Below are 20,763 nucleotides of genomic sequence, written 5' to 3' on the forward strand. Positions count from 1 at the left end.
AGTGCATAATGTTTCATTCAGACTTCAGTGTTTCTTACTGGGATTTTGTGTAATAAATCAACACACAATACAGAAAAAATAAATGAGTAAAAGAGGAAAAGGACAGATGGCTTAAATGTTTTTTTACAAATGAAAAATTTAAATTGTGACATACATTTGTTTGCATTTTATGTAACAGTTATTTGCTACATAAAATACAGTGTAAATAACTGCCTTCAAATGTCACATATTTAATTTAATTAAATAATTAAAATTTCTATTTAATTTACTTTTGGGATCTATAAAGCATTTTTGAATTTGAATTATTAGTGATGGACTTTACGTGATTAAAATCAATGAAATTTTAGGGCATGGACTGTAATTTACTGGATTTTGAATATAAAGTATGAGTTTAATGTCCAGGCTGATAATTAACTAGATAATTGCTTTCTGTTTTAATAGATTAAAAATGTATAAAATGAAAATGAAAGTGTATTATTGCATAGCTAGGTGCAAGTTAATGTAAGATTTTTTGTCTATTGAAACAGAACTGTTGAGAGCTGAAGTTTAAATAGTTAACTATGTCAAACATAATATTTAACGAAAAATGTTAGTCTTCTAAAAAGAAGAAACGCAAACTAACAATCTGAAGGAGATGGTTATAAATATCCGACCGGAACCAAGCAGCGATAGGGTTCATGTTTCCGATCGGACTGAGTTTTTGTGTGAGTCTGTTTGGCGCTTGCTGCTGTTAGCCACAGACCGTCGGTATCATTTTTGTTTGTTTAACGATGCCTTCAGAAAATCTACGATGGGAAACTTTAGAGGCCTTAAAAAATTCACCAAAAGGACAAGTGACCTTCGACCCCTACTGGTCAGAGAGAGGAGAGGTGAGCTAACTTCGGTTAGCATCTGCTAGCTCGATTCTGCTTGTTTACTTTTAAAGCCAGGGTATTTATTAATTATCAAATGCTCATTTATTGACTCAGTTTGACCAAAGACTGTTTCACCAAGAGCACTTCTTCAGATTAAGGTGTGAAATCGAGGACATGAGGTGGTTTTGTCGGACTTAATTTAAATCTTCTTCAGTTTGCTACATCATCGTCCCCTAATATCCCCACCAGGGGGCAGTGTTATGTTTTGTTTTTTTAAATTAAGAAATAAAAGACAAAGCAGTTGTCTTAAACTTTAGGGAACGTCCCTCAAAAATTACCTTTTAAAACCTAAATTGTGTCATTATATGGAAAATCGGATAATAGTGCAAACAAGCAACGCCTCAGCTAAAAAAATCTGAAGTAACATAACATAATTTTCTAGGCTCTTTAATCTAATACAATCCAATATCGTAATTATTTTTTTTCGGTAGTCCTAATCCTCTTCCACGTAGAGCATCTGGAGTTTTTAAAGTAATAAATGGAAATTTGATTCAATGTACATTACAGTTTTTAAGTGCCAGGTTGTATACAGTAATCTGACAGATTAATGATGAAAATATGACCTTTGAACTTCTTTCTGAGCATCTCTCTGTGTTCTGCAGCATATTTTGGCAGGGTGTAAAGAGACCCCCAGCTTGTCCACCCACTCTGCGGTCATATTGGAGCGGATCGACTCTCGGTCGCTGAACAAGTCGTCCTTCTTGGACTCCAGCTCCATTGACTTTGAGGAGAAACCTGCCTCTGTTTCCTCCTCGGAATCCAAAGCAGATCTCAACAGCAAGATCAGCTCTCTTTCTTCAACTCCGTCTCTGAAAAATCAACCAAAAGATGTAAGTTATACACTAAAGTTGTTGGGATGCTGTTATTGTTGCTGGAGAGCTTTTCTGGGAGTTTTTTGCTATTGTTGCAGGTTCCCGAGTCGCTACCAAAGCTTAGCATGCTCCCTGCGCTTAACGATGAGACGAGAGGTGAAAGTCCAGAGGAAAGAGAGGATGTCAGCGAAGTTCCCGCTCCTCCTTCCCCACCCGCCATTTCCTTGCTGTCGCCCAGAGCCATGGAGACGGCCGGCCACATCATCCGCTTCCAGAAGAAGCAGCAAGAGAAGGCCAAGGTCTGATTCACAGAACCTTTTTTCAGATCAAACTCATGTTTTTTTTGATCCACTCTTTGATAGGACTGGGTTTTGGAGATTTGCACGTTTTTTTTCTTTCCAAAAATGTATTCCTTGGGTTTCCATAGTTCAGAGTGACATCAACAAGTCATGGTGGCCATCTTGTGTGTTTCACAGCTTCTGTTTATTTGAACTGTGAATTCAGCTCAGGTGCAATATTATGGCCAAACAAAGATTTCTTTTCTTTTAATTACGAGAATAAAGTCATAATATTGCAAGCATATTGCTGTACGACAATAGAAATGAAATAATACATACATAAAGTCATAAAAATAGGAGAACAAAGTAGTAATTTTATAAGAATTTCAACAAGAAAAGTAAAAAATTAAAATGAAAAATGCTGAGCATCTTGTGAAGTTATACTTTGGTGTCAGTTTAAAAAAAAAACTTTTTTAAAAGGTTTAATTTTAAAGATTTTTTCTGCTAATATTATGACAATTTTCTCGTAATTAAGCAAGAATTCTCATAGCCTGACTCTAAAATTTTGCTGCACAAATCACAGAATAAATGATTAAAACGAAAGCCACGTTTTGAAAAATATTTTCTGTCATTTTTTATTTAGGAAAGAGAGCAAGCAAAAAAAAAAATCCCTTAAAATCAGATCTGATATGAAAAAAATCAGACTTTATTTTCAAGCCAAATTGCTCAGCCCTATTATATGAAGTCATCAACAAGCCAACTAGAGCTTTATTTATACATATTTGGCTGATCATTCAGAACATGTTTCATAATATTAAAATTCACGCTCAGAAAAAATCCAAATATGAATGAAAAACAATAATTGTTATTTTAGAGAGGAATAATTAAGCTGGTATTTGTTTGTGAAGCCATTATGTTTATTTCTTTTCTCCTTCTGAGCAGCCATGCTTTCTTTTAATCTTTAACACTTTTATTATCATCTCAAGGTTTTCCGGAGGTCAATCTTTGGACATTTTCCTCATCAGAACACTTAAAAAAATGTTGGAAAACCCGGAGAGCTTTTTATTAAGACTCTAAAGTTATCAAAAATCCTGGTAGTTTTGAAGGAACATATAAAAAGTACTTCATGTTAGAAGTATCAATCTGACAGAGTTTATGTGATGTTACTCCTGGAAGTGAGTCTGGATCTGTTTTATCAATGTCTCAAACGCCAGGTGGCGCTCCAAGAGCGGCAATCGTTGCAGGAGAAGCTGGTGGAGTCGGTGGCGAGCACCGAGTTGGAGCACCTGAAGCGCTTCGAGGAGCTGAGGGAGTTGAAGCAGCGGCAGGAGTTCCAGAGTATTCGGGACATGATGGACAGAGAGTGAGAACCGAGCCGCACGCAGGACGATACCGAGTGATAATTGAGATGTTTCAGTGTGTTTGGAGTCCAAACTGTTTCGTCTCTCCGCTGCAGGACCAAAGAGCTCATGGGGCGCCAGGAGAAGCTGAAGGAAGAGCAGCGGCACCGAATAAAGGTACAACAATACGTCAATAATTACAGGCAAAAAAACAAACTTCTCCCTGTTCAATTTCATAGTGTCCTCTGTTTTGTGGTACACTTACATAAGTAGCATCTATATATATATAAGCCTGTTACAATAAGCAATGACTCAGTTAATCGTATTATAAATTAAAACAAACTCAACAATTTCCAACTGCTTGATTTATGTTTTATTTTTTTTCTTTCTTTCTACCAAAAGCTGGATGACAGAACTCTTCAGTCTTTGGTCTTTTTTTGAAGAACAGTTTTGTTTACATAGACTTCTTAGTTCATCTTATTTATTGTTTCTGTTGTTTTTTGTTTATTTATTTTGGATATTTAAAATGTTTTCCAGTTCCAGTGTTAAATGCTCATTAGATTCTAAAGTTTATTGGTTTTTGAGAATATGTTCTTGCATTTTTATGTATTCTACTACTTGAAAATGGTCTCAAAGCAACAATTATCATTTATCACAGTAACTTCTGCGACAATTTATCATCATGCAATATTTGTTAATGTGACAGACCTATCTATATATACAGATCTTTAAATTAGTAGGTAAAGTTGTCTGTGTTTCATCTATCATTAAATGTTCTTTATTATTTTCTTTCAAATCTGATCTAAAATGTTCTCGGCTTGTTTTGGTTCGGGTGTTTTTTTTCTAGTGTTTTTCTTCCACAGGACTGAAACACAAACTAAATTTTCTTCATGAATACAGTCATGAAGAAAATGCAAGATTATTCCCATGTCTGCTTGAAACTGTTTTTTATAAACTTCGAATCAACATGCAGCAATGAAAAGCTCTGTTGGTCAATACATTTGTCAACAATAAAAAGGTTTCGGTTTTCGTGAATTTAATGAACAGAAAAAAAATCTGATTTTTTTTTTGTATTTGACATGTCAGAACTGCTTGGAATCAATGATCAACTGGTATATCAACAGGATCAATATTTAGAAGGTGCAGTTTAACATTTTCTGCAGGATCCTAAAATGTTTTAAACTTGACGATCTTCTTCTCTTCAGCCATTTTTAACGATGTACAACGCTAGGTCTTGCCCATCCTTTAGTTATTCATTCTTCAGTCTGGATTGATTTTGCTCCTGTAGATCCTGAACCTTCGCGTGAGGGAGCTGGAGCAGCAGCGCCACCGTGAGGCAGAGCTGGAGAAGCAGAGGCAGGCGGAGGGCAGGGAGAGGCTGCGGAGCCTCAACAGCATCCAGGAGGAGATCCTGCAGCTCAACCAGCTGCTGGAGCCGTCCGCCCAGACCAACGCTCACCTCCCGGCGGCCAGCCTCGCCTCACACAGCCTCCGCGGCAACCAGCTGTGCTCCCAGGTGTCGGAGGTCGTGAGAAAGACGGCAGAGGTCGGTCCAACCTCGGACGTGGGTTTTTGTTTCCTGCGGTTCTGTTTGGTAACTGGACGTCTTTCTGTTTCTGTCCAGGGAGAGTTTCCCAGCGTGGAGGACATGGCTGTGGCGGAGCGAGCGCTCTGCGAGATGAGGTCGGTGATCCGGCAGATGGAGGAGGAGGCGGCCAGGGTTCAGGAGAAGAAGAAGAAGGATCAGGAGCAGGAAGAAGAGCGCAGGAAGCAGGAGGCTCTGCAGGCGCAGCAGGAGGCACAGAAGAAGGCGGAGCAGGCAGCCAAAGAGAAGGCGCAGAAAAAAGGTAACTCTAATTTATTAGCTTCAAAACAGTGAATCACAGGTAAAATGATGCATTTAAATCTGTAGAGATGGTTTAGAAACTGCAGGCAAAATATGGACAGGAGCAGAACCTGTAATCTTATTAATAGAGCTGAAACGATTCCTTGAATTAACCATGATTAATCGATTATTTATATAATCGCTAAGAAATTACATTTCTAACATTATTTCTTCTATCAAAAGTGACACTGTTTATAATCCAAATCACAAATCTAACTGAAGAACAAAAAAGAGAGAAAATGTTAAAACTAGGGCTGACCCTAATAATCACGATTAATCAAATTAATCACAATTAATCGATTGTTTATGTCATCGTTTAGAAGTTCTATTTCTTATATTATTTCTTCTCTACTAAAAACTAGCACTGTTTATATTCCAAGACACAAATATAATTGAAGAAAAAAAGTAAGAAAATGTAATTAAAGCTGAAATGATTAATCAACTGAATCAATTATTGATATTATATTTCTAATATTTTTTTCTCTGCCAAAAAGTGGCACCATTTATGATCCAAATCACAAATATAACAGAAGAAAACAGTGAAGAAAAGGAAAAATGTGCAACATTAAAATCAGGGATGAAATGATTAATCATTATTAATCGATTATTGATGGTCAATTAATTTAGCAGATGATTAATTGTTAACTGGTGTAAACAGACTCTAAATAAATGGTCATTTGCAGAAAAAACAACTCACTTGAGCAGTAATTGAGACAAAACTTTACAGAGTTTTGTATATCTGTGTGTAGATATATACAGTACAGACCAAAAGTTTGGACACACAGTTGTGTCCAAACTTTTGGTCTGTACTGTACATTTAGTTATTCAAAAAAGTAATTACATTTTTTGCCTTTTTGCATCTTTTATTGTATTTCAAATATTCTGTAAAGAAAGGCTTAAGTGGCTAAATGACAAATTTGGAAAAAGGTGGCAATTTTAAAAATTCGATTAAACGTCAATAATTATTTACCGAAGTAATCATTAATTGCAGATTTGTTGATTAATCATGTCTGATCCAACAGGGTTGCAGAACAACGCAGAAGAGAGCACCATGAAGTGGTACAAGGAGCTGCAGAACTCGGCCGCTCAGTGCGCTCAGTCCTTCGAACAACTCAACTCTCCCAAAGACGCTCAGGTGGCTCCACGCCGCCAAACTCCAGAATTATTTTAGTATTAATTTATCTCTAAACGTCTGTATGTGATTCCCTTCCTCCTGGCTCAGACGAAGAAGCTGAAGCTGGAGCTGCAGAAAGCCGCCACCATCCCCGTCAGCCAGATCTCCACCAACTCCGGGTCGCAGCTCCGGGAGATCTTCGACAGGATCGACAAGCTGCTGTCGGGACGGGCCGTGGTGTCCGGCGGGAAGTCCGTCTCCGCCTCCCAGCATCCTCAGGGCCTGGAGTTCGTCGGCTACAAGCTGGCGGAGAAGTTTGTGGTGAGTCTGTCTGCAGGTAGCAGGAGGTTTCACAGCCTGCAGAGTTACTGTTTCAACAATTAAAACGTTCTGGTGTGAGTTTTCATCATGTTTTCCAGATCTTCAAATTTGTCTTTTGAGAAATTAGATTCAAGGCTTTTGACACTTAATGAAAAGAAGGTTAAAGCAGCAACCAGAATTTTTTAAGAAATGGTTGAAAATGGACAAAATTAAAGTACAACTATTAATTGATAAGCGGTCATTTTCTTAACAACTTCAGTGTTGTTTTGTCTTGTCAAGAGGGCCGACCGTTTTCCATAACATGAAGGGCTAAATTTTTCATCATGTGCCGACCGTCCTCTTCCTAAGAGTCTTAGAGAAACAGAGTGTCTTCAGTCAGAACCTCCTTCAAATGCGCTGTAGTACAGACTGCTACAGGAGATCTTTCCTGCCAACAGCTCTTATAATCTACAATAACTCTGAATAATTTGAATTATTAAGTTACAGCAAGATTTAATTTACTCGTCGGGACAGTATTTTTTAATTGAATTTCTATTTTTAAAAAATAATTACATTTTAACAGTATTTTGTGTCTCCCAAGTAAAATCTGACTGAATAAGCTGCAAATTGTGGTTTTCTCACATAAAACATCTATGTAACACAACAAAACAGGAACTGATTTTGTTGCTGAATAGAAAAGTAAAAGGTGAAAATAATTTTTAAAAAATAGAAAAACCAAATTTTTCATGCACACAGAGATGTTCATGCAGTACATCTGTAGAATAAATGAATACATTTTATTAAGTGCGTTAACTCACGACAGCCTTCATAATCAACTGCTTATTGGCATTATGTTGTTGTTTTTTCCCCCCAACATGTCACAATTTCTCTCCGTTATGTCCTCCGCTTTTCTTTCATTACTTTTCTTTCATTGCCTTCGTAGCGAATCGGTAATTTTTTTACATGAGAAGTTGAAGCTGCTTCGTCATGCAGCTCAGCTTAATGTTTCACCTTTAACGTGAGACTTACGGAGCGTATCGAGGGTTTATATTTCAAAACAGAGCCGCATAAAGTACTTTTTTTTTTTTTTTTTTTTCATCCTACTCCAGACTCTGTTGGGACCGTTACGCCTTCCCGCTCTGTTATGGCCCCGCCGCCATCATAGGCGGTGCCGTTGATAGTTTTTGTATCAACGACATCGCTTCAGTATGACCAGCGGTGCCCCCTGCTGGATGGAGGTCACACTACAACACTTAAAGAAGGTCTAAGCCAGGGGTCTCAAACTCGCAGCCCGCGGGCCAACTGCGGCCCTCGGTACGATAGTTTGTGGCCCCCGCCTTAATATGAAAGTTTAATGTTAGTGCGGCCCGCGAGTTTGATATAATTGGCACTTTTCAGTGTTGTGTGCGGAGCTGAACGAACTTACCAATCACGGTGGAGTATATTGCTCTCGGGGGCGGGACATCGGCCGGGCCTATTTGCATTTTCTATTTGTCATTATTTGCATGCGGTACATGCGCAATTTCCGCGGCCGCTCCCGCTTCACATGTTTCAGCATCCAGTCTAGACCCGGAAGTTGCTGATCAGTGTAACGTAATTAAAATTAGGCGCTGTAACGCTTGGGTTGTGTTTAAGGGAGGAGAGGAGGCGGCAGATTCGTCAGGACGGTCAAAAACTCACAACCACACTGGTACTGGGAATTCCACAGTGTTGTCCTTTAATAAATACGCTCTTCACCAACCTTACAAAGCCGGTTGAACGGCTGCTATATTATCAGACATGAAAATTGAGCAGCGTCCAAACAACCCGTAACATTACTAAAAAGTTAGGGAGCTACCATGTCCGTCTAGCACGTTTCTCCCGCGCTCTCTACAGAGAAGCCGTGGTGCATACTTCTGACATCATTAGCAATACTAGAGTATCTTAAAGAGACACTACACAATTAGGGCTGTTACAGCGCCTGACTACGGCCAAATATGGTAATAGGCAATCAGAAAGGTTCGGCTGAGGAGGCCGTGTGTGTGAATGCGGCCCAGCCTCACCCAGACTCTACCTCCAGCGGCCCCCAGGTAAATTGAGTTTGAGACCCCTGGTCTAAGCGAACTTTATTAATCGATTTTGACTAATTTTTGGTCTATTACACCAATTAATAGACAATCCCTAATGTTAATGGATATTTAATTTCAAACGAACAAACAGTCCCGACTCTTCCTCTCACTCCTGATCTTTTTCCTGCGCAGAAACAAGGTGAGGAAGAGGTGGCGTCCCACCATGAAGCCGCCTTCCCCATCGGCGTGGTGGCCTCCGGCATCTGGGAGCTGCACCCCCAGGTGGGAGACCTCATCCTGGCTCACCTGCATAAGAAGTGCCCATATTCGGTCCCACACTACCCCCCGATGAAGGACGGCACGCCTGTGGATGAATACCAGAAGTGAGTGGTTCAGAAAAGACGAAACAACAATATTTTCTAGATTTTTTTTATTTAACCACTTAAGCATTTTTCTTTACTTTAAATGAAAATGTTTATGTTTTTAATGGGTTTTTAGGTTAATTATTGCTCTGATTGTGTTGTTCTGCCAGGAAAAGCCCATCTTTAGTCTGTATACTCTGGTTGACAATCGATTGCTAAGTTAGTTATGATTATTTCAATAAGCGATTAATCATGATTAATTCCATTAATTGCTTCAGTCCTGGTTTTAATGACACATGTCTCTTTTTTCAATTATATTTGTGACATGGATATAAACAGTGCTGGTTTTTGATAAAGAACTAATATTACAAATATAATTTATGACCAATTTCGTGAATAATTGATTAATCACAATTAATTTGATTAATTGTTTCAGTTTCTTCAATCATATTTGTGATTTAAGTTTTGAGCCACTTTTTGGTAGAGAAGAAATAATATTATAAATATAATTTCAAACTGATAAGAATAATCGATTAATTCGATTAATCATTTCAGCTCTAGCTCAGACTTGCTTTTACTCAGGTAAATTTTGGATCAGATGTAATAATGGTGATTCCCACTCTGACAGGATTCTGGGTTACCGTGTGGATGACTGTGGGGTCGAAGGTCAGGACAGTTTTCTGAAGCGGATGTCTGGGATGATCCGTCTCTACGCCGCTGTGATCCAGCTGAGGTGGCCCTACGACTCCAAGCAGGGGGTAAACATGCTGCCACTTCCTGTCTGCGTCCCGTCTGGGCTCATGCTGATCGGTTCTGAGGTTCTGATCGTTTGTCTGTCGTCCCTCAGTCTGTTCCTCACGGGCTGAACCACGGCTGGCGCTGGCTGGCCCAGATGCTCAACATGGAGCCTCTGGCTGACATCACAGCGACGCTGCTCTTCGACTTCCTGGAGGTGAGTCCAAATGGGAACTGAGTTTCTGGATCTGGTTCCTGAGGTTCTGAACTGAGTTTCTGGATCTGGTTCCTGATGTTCTGGATGTCATCTGGTCACCCAAACTGTTTTTATTTATGTTCTAACCTTTAGAAAAACCGTAAAGAAAATCAGTAAAGCCAGACTCCTGTTCAAATATCTGCTAGAAGTTTTCCATGAACTTTTATAATAAAATATGCGGATCACTCAAGTTCCTAAATATTTGGGATCTGAATTTTTACTAACTGTTAAAAGCCTCTTCTGATTTGGTTCTTCTTCCAGGTTTGTGGCAACGCCTTGATGAAGCAGTACCAGGGTCAGTTCTGGAAGCTCATCCTGCTGCTGAAAGACGAGTATTTCCCCAGGTACAAACTGAGGCTGCGGTTCAGAAATAATCCTATCCAACCATCTATTTGTCAAACATCCATCCATCCAAATGTATCTAAATCTCTGCTGCGTCTCCAGGATCGAAGCGGTGACCAGCAGTGGAGAAATGGGCTCCGTCATCAGGCTGAAGCAGTTCCTCGAGGTTTGTTTCCCTCTCAACTCTGTGCCTTTAACGAATATTGTAATAATTAGAGTCACAGGTTTAAGGAACATTGTTCAAAACTAAAAACCCAGGAAGTTTTATTTGACATATGGAAAGTCATCCATCCTAATATCCAGGTTAGGGCTGCAACTAATGATTATTTTAGTAGTAGATTAATCTTAACGATTATTTTTACAACTGATTAATTGGATAAAAAAATTGTTCACTAAAGTTCTGCTGTTTTTTTTCCATTTAATCATTTCTATGCAATATTAGAAATTCATTGAAAATGCAAATATTTCACTTACTTATTTAAATAAGAAAATAAACATTTCTTGCATAAAATCCGATCCCTTTAGAGATAATTTATAGTAAAGAAAACCCCCACTTCTACCATCAGCTGGACTCAATAAGAGAAGGAAGGGGAGGCGAGGAGGGAGATGTTTAAGGCAGGAGTGACGCAGCAGAAAAAGAAACGACAAAAGGGAGGGAGAACAGAAAATTCAGCCATTTTGATTCTGGAAATAGTTACTGATAGGTATTTTCCTTTCGAACCTAAATAAAAGAAAGAACCACAGACAACGTATATGAATTTTAAGTGGAGCTTTTGCAAAAGGGAAGGCTCTATCAAACTTCTCCTCCGAGCAGTTCCACAGAGCGTTCTGATCTGCTCTGACAAAAACTCCTGTTTTTATTGTCAAAGAAGAACAGGCAAGGGGGCAGTCAGGAAAACAACAGAGGTCGTAAAGCTTCTAACCCAAACATCTAACAACCCAGTTCCAGATGTGATATCTGATCAAAGGTCTGAGCCCGGTTCAAATCTCGGTCAGTACTGTCAAGAAAACAAAATACGACTGCTCACAGGTAGTTACTAAATTAGGAGGTGTTCTTGTAAAAGGATTTAAGGTCTGAGAAACTTAGTGTTATCTATTTCTCGTAAAGTTGAACAGACAGTAGTGACCTCCAGGTCATTTAAAGAAGAGAACACTTTAAACAGAAAATCACAAAGATCTATAGACTTAATGTGAACTAAAGTAAGAATAAAATGATAATACCAAAAAATCTCTAACAGTTACCGTAATCAGAGGATAAATGAATAAATTTTTTTCTCATGTCTCGTATTACTTGAAAATTTTTCAGAACAACATCTTCTGGAGTAATTTATTATCCAACTAAATTTATTGTAACAGTCTTCTCTGGAAGTACAAATATTTTTTCTTCTTAGCATTTTTATTTTAAATGCTAAAATCAGTATTTTGATATTTTCAGCAATGAATACTCTAACTCAGAAAATAGATTAATGAGCTTAAAGGTGGGAAAAGGTAACAAAAAGCTTAGAAAATGTCTTCAGTAGGTGAATTTTATGGGATAATTTTCTCTCCCACTTAGACGTCACTGCAGAGCCGACAGATCAGCCCGCCCAAAGGCCAGCTGAGCGCCACCTTCTGGAGATCCTGATGAACGACGTTCTCATGGACTTTTAGTTTTTGAGTTTTAGATTTGAGAATCCTGGATTTTTCTCATAGACGAACCTAAAAAATGAGGATTTCTCTGTGCCATTTGCACCACCCTGCTGTTGAATCGTGTCCCTGGAGACCGGAAAACGTCTGTATCATCGTTTATTTTTTTGTTTTATTTTTATTTTCTCCAGACTCACTTCTAGGACACGATGAATTTGGACATTTAAACACCAACACAGCCGTCCTGCAAACAGCTCGTCCAGTCTTAAGTGCACTGATTTATTTTATTTATGTGCAGCATCACATCAAGATTTAAATCTCTTATTAGTATTTTTATTGTTAACCTGATGTTAGCTCTTGCCATCATTTCAGCCTCGTTAATCACTGTTCAAATCAAATAAGTGTTTTTGTGAAATTTGAACTTATTATGTTATGAATCCACTGTGTGGAACTAAGAGATGCTGTTTTATTACAGAAATACTTCTATCCCGGAAAATGAAACAGACATCTGGCTTTTTGTATTTCTGTAAGTGAAAAAGCTGAAGCCAATTGTGTTTATGTATAATTTGTCCTGAATGTCTGATTACAAATCAGCGCCTGAACAAATGTAATCTACAGAAATCAGAACCTGAGCTGCAGTTTTTCTGTTGAAATACATTTTTTCAGCTGTAAATCTCATTTTTTCCATTGGGAGTTAAAATGTATGAGGGCAACACATTAGGCATCCTTGATCTTGAAAGAAAAAAAGTCAGATTCTTTCTGCATATCTTATTTAAATGAAGCATCTGTAAATTTTGATGGAAACATCAAGATGAAATAAAGTCTCAATGCTCAAGTTTGTTCTTTTATTTTACATTTTCTTCCCCATGGTGTTACAAGTAATCAGCAGCCAACAGTTTGATACATTCCAGTCTGATGGGTGTTTTTATAATGAACAAATACAGAGAACCTTATGTGGTTCCTGCACAGAAACAAAAAAAAAAAAAATGAACCGTTTTTGTCCTTCCTGAAAAAGCAGCAGAGAAATGAAAAGTTGTAAAGTCTCAAAATCAATTCAAACTTAAAATAAAATTGAAAGCTTGTGCAAACTTGAGGAAAAGAATGACCAATCTATTTTAGCGATTACATCAAAAACTGACAATTTCCATTATTTTAAGTTCCCATCATTGTTTATTTAGAAGTGCAACAATTACTTCATTTCAATTTGTGTGAAAGTAAATCAAAAAGTAATAAATATTCATCTTTTGTCCTTTAGCTGGACTTGAAGGGCTTTAAGTCGACATTATGCGAGCCTCAAATCTCCAGGTGTGGGCAGTTGGAGTTCTCCCTTTCCACCAGTAGATGTCACTAGTAACCTCGTAAAAACCTGACGCAAACGGAGCAGACTTCAGGTTTTTTTGTCACTAAATGCTGAAATCTAAATCTCAAAGTATTGTTAAATTCATCCGTTTCACCGTCGATGACAGCGAAGAAGACTCATCTCGAGGCGTTTGAGATTCCTACACAACAACAAAGGCCATTTTGCTCCTAGTGCGGGTTGTTGTCCATCTGGAGGCTCGGAGTTTAAGATCGACCCTCATGGTTGAGCGTGGCTCTCTCCATGCGTCTGTACCAGGATTTGACTTTGGTGTTCTCCATCATGTCGTCAAACGCCTGAAGTCCTTCCATCACTCTGAGGACTCCAAACACCGCCTACAGGTAGGGGGACATCAGATTAGTTCGCTTCCAAACGCCGGTTCCGTATGGCAAGTCATGTAGGACATAAATGGCCATTTTTACCGTGAGTCTGGCTAAACGGTAACGTTGTAAGATACGGCGAAAATCCATTCAAAACGCCGCTTTTTAAGTCTTTGTGAGGCTACTGAGCTCCAAAAATTACGCCGTTTAGTCTGGTCCTTGAACACCGTCACACTATTGAACGTTATCACACGTACGTACTTACAGCGTTGAATGACCGGAGAAAACGCCGTAATTTTCGGCGTTCAGAAGGTAATCTACAGAGGCGTTTTGAATGGATTTTCGCCATATTTTACGGCGTTCCAAGCCAGCGTATTTTTGTCTCCAAGCCCAGGTCTGTTCTGCAAAAACAAACCGGCGTTTCCTCACCAGGTCCGCCAGGTTCGGTTGATCGCCGCCCATAAACTTCCTGTTCTTGCCGATGGCCGCCACCCAGTCATTAACGGCCTTGTAGAGATCCTGCCTGACGTCGTCCTGCAGGTTGTGCCTGTCGGATCAATGAAGGGAAATAATCTAAAAAAAAAAAAACCCAAAACTTTAGGAATAATTTAAATTCAGAAAATTAGTATTTACGTACCGATTCTTTAGTCTCTTTGAGATGACGAACATAGCAGCAGCACCTACGTATTTGGCAAAGAAACCTTCCAGGGTACCGAATTTGCCCTCACGAACGATGTAGTCGAAAGACGCCAAGGCTTCGCCGGTAGTTCGGTAAACGTTTGGCGACACAAGATGTACAAGCCAATCATCGGCCCACTGCCGCCACTTCATCTCCTCTCTGAAAAACACAGTAAATCTCTAAGCGCATCACCATAAACCCAAATTATGAGTCAAAATCTATGTAAACTCATAGAAAAGACTCATATGGGGTCTTTTGCTAAGGAAATTTAGAACCTGCATCAGGCTTGGCTGGCTGAATCCCATGGTGTAGTTCAACAAAGTAAGTTGCTTTATAACTTCTAGCTCATGCACCCAATTTCTAGGTGGCATAATAGCGCCATTTTAGATAGGAAAAAGAGGAGTACATTTTCACCAAGTAAAACTCAGAAATTAAAGTATATCTTCAGTTATTTTCTAGAAAGAAAAAAAATTCTGAGTTTGAAAAGTTAAACATTTTTACATTAATCTAAGAACTTTTGAAGAAAAACACAAGGAAATTTCAAGAGATTGAAAAGTCAAAAATTTGCAAGAAAAATCTAAAAATTTTGAGATTAAGTTAAGAAATATTCTGATAAAAAACAAGGACATTTCTGACTTTGAACAGTTGAAGATTTGCTGCAATAAAATTCAGAAATGTTTAGATTAATCTCAAATTTTCTAGGAAAAAAATTCTGAAAATGTCAAAGTCAAAATTTTGCTAGAACATTTAAAAAAAACTTTTCCAAGTTGTTTCTAGAAAACTTCTCAGATTAATCTAAAGATTAGTTTTTTCTAGCCGATTTTTGACTTTTCAAACTCAAATTTCCTTTTTTTCTAGACAATTTCAGGGATTATTTTGGCAGAGCTGTATTCTTTTTTTTCTGTCTATAATATAATGACTAATGCACCCTTGTAAATTTCTGCCTCAGCAGCATCACCCAATCAAAACGAGCTGTCAGGAAGAGCGGAGCTCCTCGTGGTTTCCTGTTTGGACTCACTTCTGCATCCCCTTTTCCGGATAAAGGTTAGCGGTTTGGGCCTCGCTCAGCATCAGCCAGTACTTGTTGTTGTACTCCGTCACCTCCTTCCCCCGGTCGTTCACAGACTTCATCTCTGGGTAGCAACGAATTATGTCCGACAAGCTCTTCTCCCTGGATCAGATCAAGGTCAGACGTCTTAGGACTTGGTTTCTGGGCTGGTTTTATTTATTTTAACCTCATTGGCATTTTTCATGATTTCCAAATGTAAAAGCTTAATATTGAAAGAAACTTGCTGGTGAACTTTTAAAAAGAAATAAAACCTGTGCCTCCAGAATTATTACATAATCTAAATAAATTCAATTATCTACCCATCTTTGACAGAAACAGTTGCCCGCTAGGTTTTTAAAAAACAGTTTTTAGCTGAAGTATGCCAGAAAGTAAAAGCTTCCCTTCAATCTGATCCACACTGCAGAAGAACCTAACCTAGATGCATCAATAATAAGTGATTACAGTCTGATCTATACTATTCAATTTCTGGATAAAGTCAATGAAAAAAAAAAAAACAAATTTAATCCCTTAATTATCAAAAAAGTGATATCTCTGTACTTTCCAGTCAGGAATTAGACCACACAGACTCTATTGGACAAGAAAAACTTTTGTATTCATATAAAATGGTTTTAGAAATACAATTAAATAATAAACAGACACAACCTGCTGTACTTTTTAAACACGTTTACAATAAAATACATGTATGTTCATTATTTAAACTGTATTTTTAAATAAATTAATTTCAACGTACTTGTTGACCATTAGAGTCCTGAGGGAGCTGATGATGACAGATGAGTCATTCAGTTGCTGCAAAAACAAGACAACATGGAGTAACGTTCAATACTTTTAGAGCAGCACAAAATATTCAACCATGTGTGAAAATGATCGGTTGCAAGGAATATTGAAAAACTATAGACATTAACACATTTTGCTGAATAATACATTTTCAAGGAAATGTTTGCAATAAACTATATTGTTGTTTTAAGAGTGTTTTCAAAAAATTTATTTCATTTTAAAAAAAATTTTTCTCCATCATATCAACAAAAACACTTTGCACTACAAATACCTTAAGGACTACACTGAACTCTTTTCTTTTTTCACACATTTTGTTTGTATACATTTGCTTAATCTTAACATCGGTGTTTGATTTGATCATATCACAATTAAGAAAATAAATTAAAAAAACTCAATGGAAAATATATAAATATCCAGAATAAACCCCAACAACCACAACGGAAATACAAACCACATATAACTGAGCACACACGTGTCAGAGCTCATTTTAATCCATCAACTTAATCAATTAATTCATTTTTGCAATTAATTTAGAGTGTCAGGCATTCATCTTCTGAATATTTAAATATTTTGTTCAGGCAGATATATGGACACCAAAAGACCTTAAAGCATATGGATAGGCTTTTGCAGCAGAGATGATAAAACGTTAGCTGAAAACTAAAGGTGAACTAAAGGCCAGAAAATCATATTTAATTTTAATTGATTAACATGGAAATCCTCAGGAATATCATCAGAGCGGAATATTTTAATGACATTGTGGAGCGTTGACACAAGACCGAAGTGATATTCATCGTTTCACGTTTCTAGCGGGATCTAGTTTTAAATTGTATGTTTTTGTTTTTAAACTGTAAGTTTTTATTTTATGTTTTTTTTATTGTTATGTTGTATTTTGATGTACAGCACTTTGTATCAGCTGTGGTTGTTTTAAAGTGCTTTATAAATAAAGTTGGTATGGTATGGTATGGTTTCTCTCACCAGCTCGCCGTCCACCATCAGGATGGGCACCTTTCTGTACGCAGACCACTTGATCTCCTGCCTCATCACCGGGTTCACCTCCACGACGTCGTACGGCAGCCCGTAGAAGTCCAGAAAGGCTCGCACTTTGCTGCAGAACGGGCAGGTCTTGTACTGGTACAGCGTCATCTTCAGTCCGTCTCCTGAGACCTGCAGCGAAGCAACGAGAGGTAAAGCAGCGAAGGCTTCTGGTCCCGTCACAAAAACATTCACAAAACTCTGAAAAACACCTCCAGTTCTCTTTATGTGTTGTTCTATCGGGCTGGACAATAAATCAACAACAATATATTGAAATAAATGCAATGAAGGCAAGAAATTTATTTTTTATTTATTTAAAAAGGAACTGAATTATTAGATTTTCTGCATTTTATTATAATTTGACATAGTCTAATATGACCTTAAGAGATTAAATTAAAAATCTGCATAATGTGTCAATTTATTCTGTCCTATTAATTGCCAAAATTAATAGGATAATTATTAAAATTAATTAAATATTAAAGTAATTGTTAGATGCATCTTTGATATTAAAAAGATCAAATAAAAATCTAAGTGCCAATTTTTCATCCTATTAATTGTTAGAATAATTGACAGATTAATCGATAACTAAAGTAATCATTAGATTCAGCTCTAGTCACGAGTCTGTAATTTACAACTACATTCTTCAGTCAGAGGCCTCTTCAGATTCGCTGCATGACTGACTACTACAGGAGAGCCTTCCTGAACGTAGCATCACCATCCACAATTATTCTTTGGAGATATTTTGATATTTAATTTTCCTTTGGGATAATTAAAGCATTTTTGAATTTATTTGAATTTTTGCTTGGAAATAAATCCAACAGAACCACTGATTGGACCAGGACAGCTGTAGTTCTACTGTACAGCGTTTATCACTGAGAGCTGCAACTCAGTTCGACCTCTGTCGACCCCATCGTGTGGTCCGGAACCAACCCCAGAACCCGGGTCCGGACTCACCTTCTTGTCCTCTTCAGCCAGGTGCTGCTGCACGGACAGCTTCAGGGTTTGGTACAGACCCAGACCTCCTCCGAGCAGAAAGGCGCAGCCCAGAACTCTGCCTCCTCCTGCCCGAACCGAGGACAGTAGTCTGGACCGGAACCCCGGCCCGCCGGTGCTCAAGCCCCTTCTGAAGCCGTGAGCGCCGGCATTCCCCAGCAAGAATGATACGGTACCGGTCCGAGCCGCGGCTGGAGTTTCTAGAAAAGACCGTCCGACCTTACAGAGGGTTCTGGAGCAGGCGGCTGCCATGTTGACTTTACGTAAAGCCCCACAATGCATCGGGACGGAGGAGACAAAGGAGTGTGCTGCCCTGGGTTCTGTCTGTCAGGATGAACTGAAGGCAAGGACGTTAAGGCCTGTGGTTTTTAAACTATGGTTCAGGTAACCCAGGGGTGTCAAACTCATTTGCTGCGCCACACCTGAATAGAATAATTAGGTCATTAGCAACGCGCTGGAGAACTGATCTACACAAGGTGGAGGTAATTAAGCCATTTCGTTCCAGTGTTTTGTACCTGTGGTACATCTAAAAACTGCAGGACACCTGTGAGGTAACCCCGTTAGCACTTGGGTTGGTTTTATTGGGGCCTGCCATGCAAAGCAATGGCAGGAACCTATTACTCTACACCCAACAAGCGTCTCTTTATTATTGGGGCCTGCCATGCAAAGCAATGGCAGGAACCTATTACTCTACACCCAACAAGCGTCTCTTTATTATAATTCTTTATTTTTCTTCCGTCACCGTTAATGCGGCTCATACCGCTGGGTGCACACCTACAAATGAGGTATCAAAACGTGCAGAAAATTCACGCCATTGGAGCTATTATTTTTGGTGGGATTTGGGCTTAACGTGGCGACATAATTCGCAAAAAACTGCGAAAAAAACCCCATTATAACTCAATGGGAAAAATCCTAGAAATACCCTATTTTTGAGGATTTGCTGTGTCGTCACAAATTCACCTAGAAATGCCATTCAAATTTCATTTTGTAGATACGTCTGTGATCTCTTCGAAAGTGAAGACGGCTCGTCGATACCAGTTACGGTTTGTCCACAATTTGCCTCTAAGCGACCCAAAGTTTCTCATTTTTGCTCAAGTTAGAGTGCGTTTCTGGCTGCTTAGAGTGAGAGATGAAGACAACTTTTTCAACCCAAATCATTTTTGAAATCGCCATCACGCCCACAAATATCGCACGATTAGTATCAAAATCGGTCCTGACATTGATACGCCTGTCTGCTCCGGTAAAATGTTTTCGAAATTTATCTAGACCGTACGGTTTTCTGTCACGGTGCTTCAGAGCAAAGTCATGCGACAGGATTTTCTGAGGCTGTCTGAGGCTCTCTCCCATGTATTTGAATAGAATTTCAGATCTGGGCACAACATTTCTTTCTCTCATCGCTGTAAATGTTCTGAGTGAGGTACAGATATGAATCTCGGGACTATCGCAGAAGACACATTGAACTGTCATACGCTGCAAACGCTTTTCGAATATGTATTACGGTTCCCGAACAAGAAGGATTTGTTTCCAATGCTTTTTTGTCAGTAAAATGTGTTTGCTCAAACACACAATTGTGTGTTTGAGAGCTCAGCGCTCAGAGCTCACACCTGCTGAGACCATTATTTACCATAGCAACGGAACTCAAGAGGCTATTGGCTGCTGATTTGGACTACAGATACGCATCGCTGTAGTTCTATCTATCCTCAGTTGAAACAGATCAGGACTGAGAACTGGCCTTTAGAACTACCTGCTGCTATGGGCTGTATATAACTGATTGAACTCAGTAACTGTTACACATGGGATTAGTTTGGAACTTTAAAATTAAGCATACTGAAAATTTCAAAATAAAAGCCTTGAATATTTTACATGACGTAATTGCTCTTTTTGGCCGTATATGACTTTTTCATCCAAAGCAATGTTACACATGGGATTAGTTTGGAACTTTAAAATGGAGCATAATAATAATTTCAAAATAAAAGCCTTGAATATTTTACATGACGTAATTGCTCTTATTGGCCGTATATGACTTTTTCATCCAAAGCAATGTTACACATGGGATTAGTTCGGAACTTTAAAATGGAGCATAATAATAATTTCAAAATAAAAGCCTTGAATATTTTTACATAATGTAATTGCTTTTTTTGGCCGTATATGACGTTTTCATCCAAAGCACTGTTACACATGGGATTAGTTTTGAACTTTAAAATGAAGCTTAACAAAAATTTCAAAATAAAAGCCTTGAATATTTTTACATCATGTAATTGCTCTTTTGAGCTTTATTTGACTTTTTCATCCAAAGCAATGTTACACATGGGATTAGTTCGGAACTTTAAAATGGAGCATAATAATAATTTCAAAATAAAAGCCTTGAATATTTTTACATCAGGTAATTGCGCTTTTTGGCTTTATGTGACTTTTTTATCCAAAGCACTGTTACACAATGGAATAGTTTGGCCCTCTGAAATGAAGCATACTGAAAATTTCAAAATAAAAGCCTTGAATATTTTTACGTCATGTAATTGGGGCCTGC

General features: G+C 38.4%; 2 protein-coding genes across 2 annotated transcripts; one reads left to right on the forward strand and one right to left on the reverse strand.

The window, feature by feature from the left end:
• Window positions 1-741: 741 nt before the first annotated feature.
• On the forward strand, window positions 742-12,847 carry gle1 (GLE1, RNA export mediator). The gene is made up of 15 exons (XM_005803874.3): window positions 742-869; window positions 1,517-1,744; window positions 1,825-2,025; window positions 3,219-3,367; window positions 3,461-3,521; window positions 4,633-4,890; window positions 4,969-5,191; window positions 6,252-6,364; window positions 6,452-6,664; window positions 8,884-9,074; window positions 9,682-9,811; window positions 9,901-10,005; window positions 10,306-10,388; window positions 10,489-10,552; window positions 11,942-12,847. The coding sequence occupies exons 1-15, from the start codon at window positions 771-773 to the stop codon at window positions 12,008-12,010; spliced, it is 2,187 nt and encodes a 728-aa protein (XP_005803931.1). The 5' UTR covers window positions 742-770; the 3' UTR covers window positions 12,011-12,847.
• ptges2 (prostaglandin E synthase 2) lies at window positions 12,844-18,559 on the reverse strand. Its single transcript, XM_014470536.2, has 7 exons — window positions 18,198-18,559; window positions 17,187-17,375; window positions 16,168-16,223; window positions 15,387-15,539; window positions 14,327-14,527; window positions 14,119-14,236; window positions 12,844-13,704 (listed from the first exon to the last, which is right to left on the reverse strand). The coding sequence occupies exons 1-7, from the start codon at window positions 18,516-18,518 to the stop codon at window positions 13,576-13,578; spliced, it is 1,167 nt and encodes a 388-aa protein (XP_014326022.2). The 5' UTR covers window positions 18,519-18,559; the 3' UTR covers window positions 12,844-13,575.
• Between the last annotated feature and the right edge of the window lie 2,204 nt (window positions 18,560-20,763).

Source organism: Xiphophorus maculatus, chromosome 12 (genome assembly GCF_002775205.1).
Source record: "Xiphophorus maculatus strain JP 163 A chromosome 12, X_maculatus-5.0-male, whole genome shotgun sequence".
NCBI classification, from domain to species: Eukaryota; Metazoa; Chordata; class Actinopteri; order Cyprinodontiformes; family Poeciliidae; genus Xiphophorus; species Xiphophorus maculatus.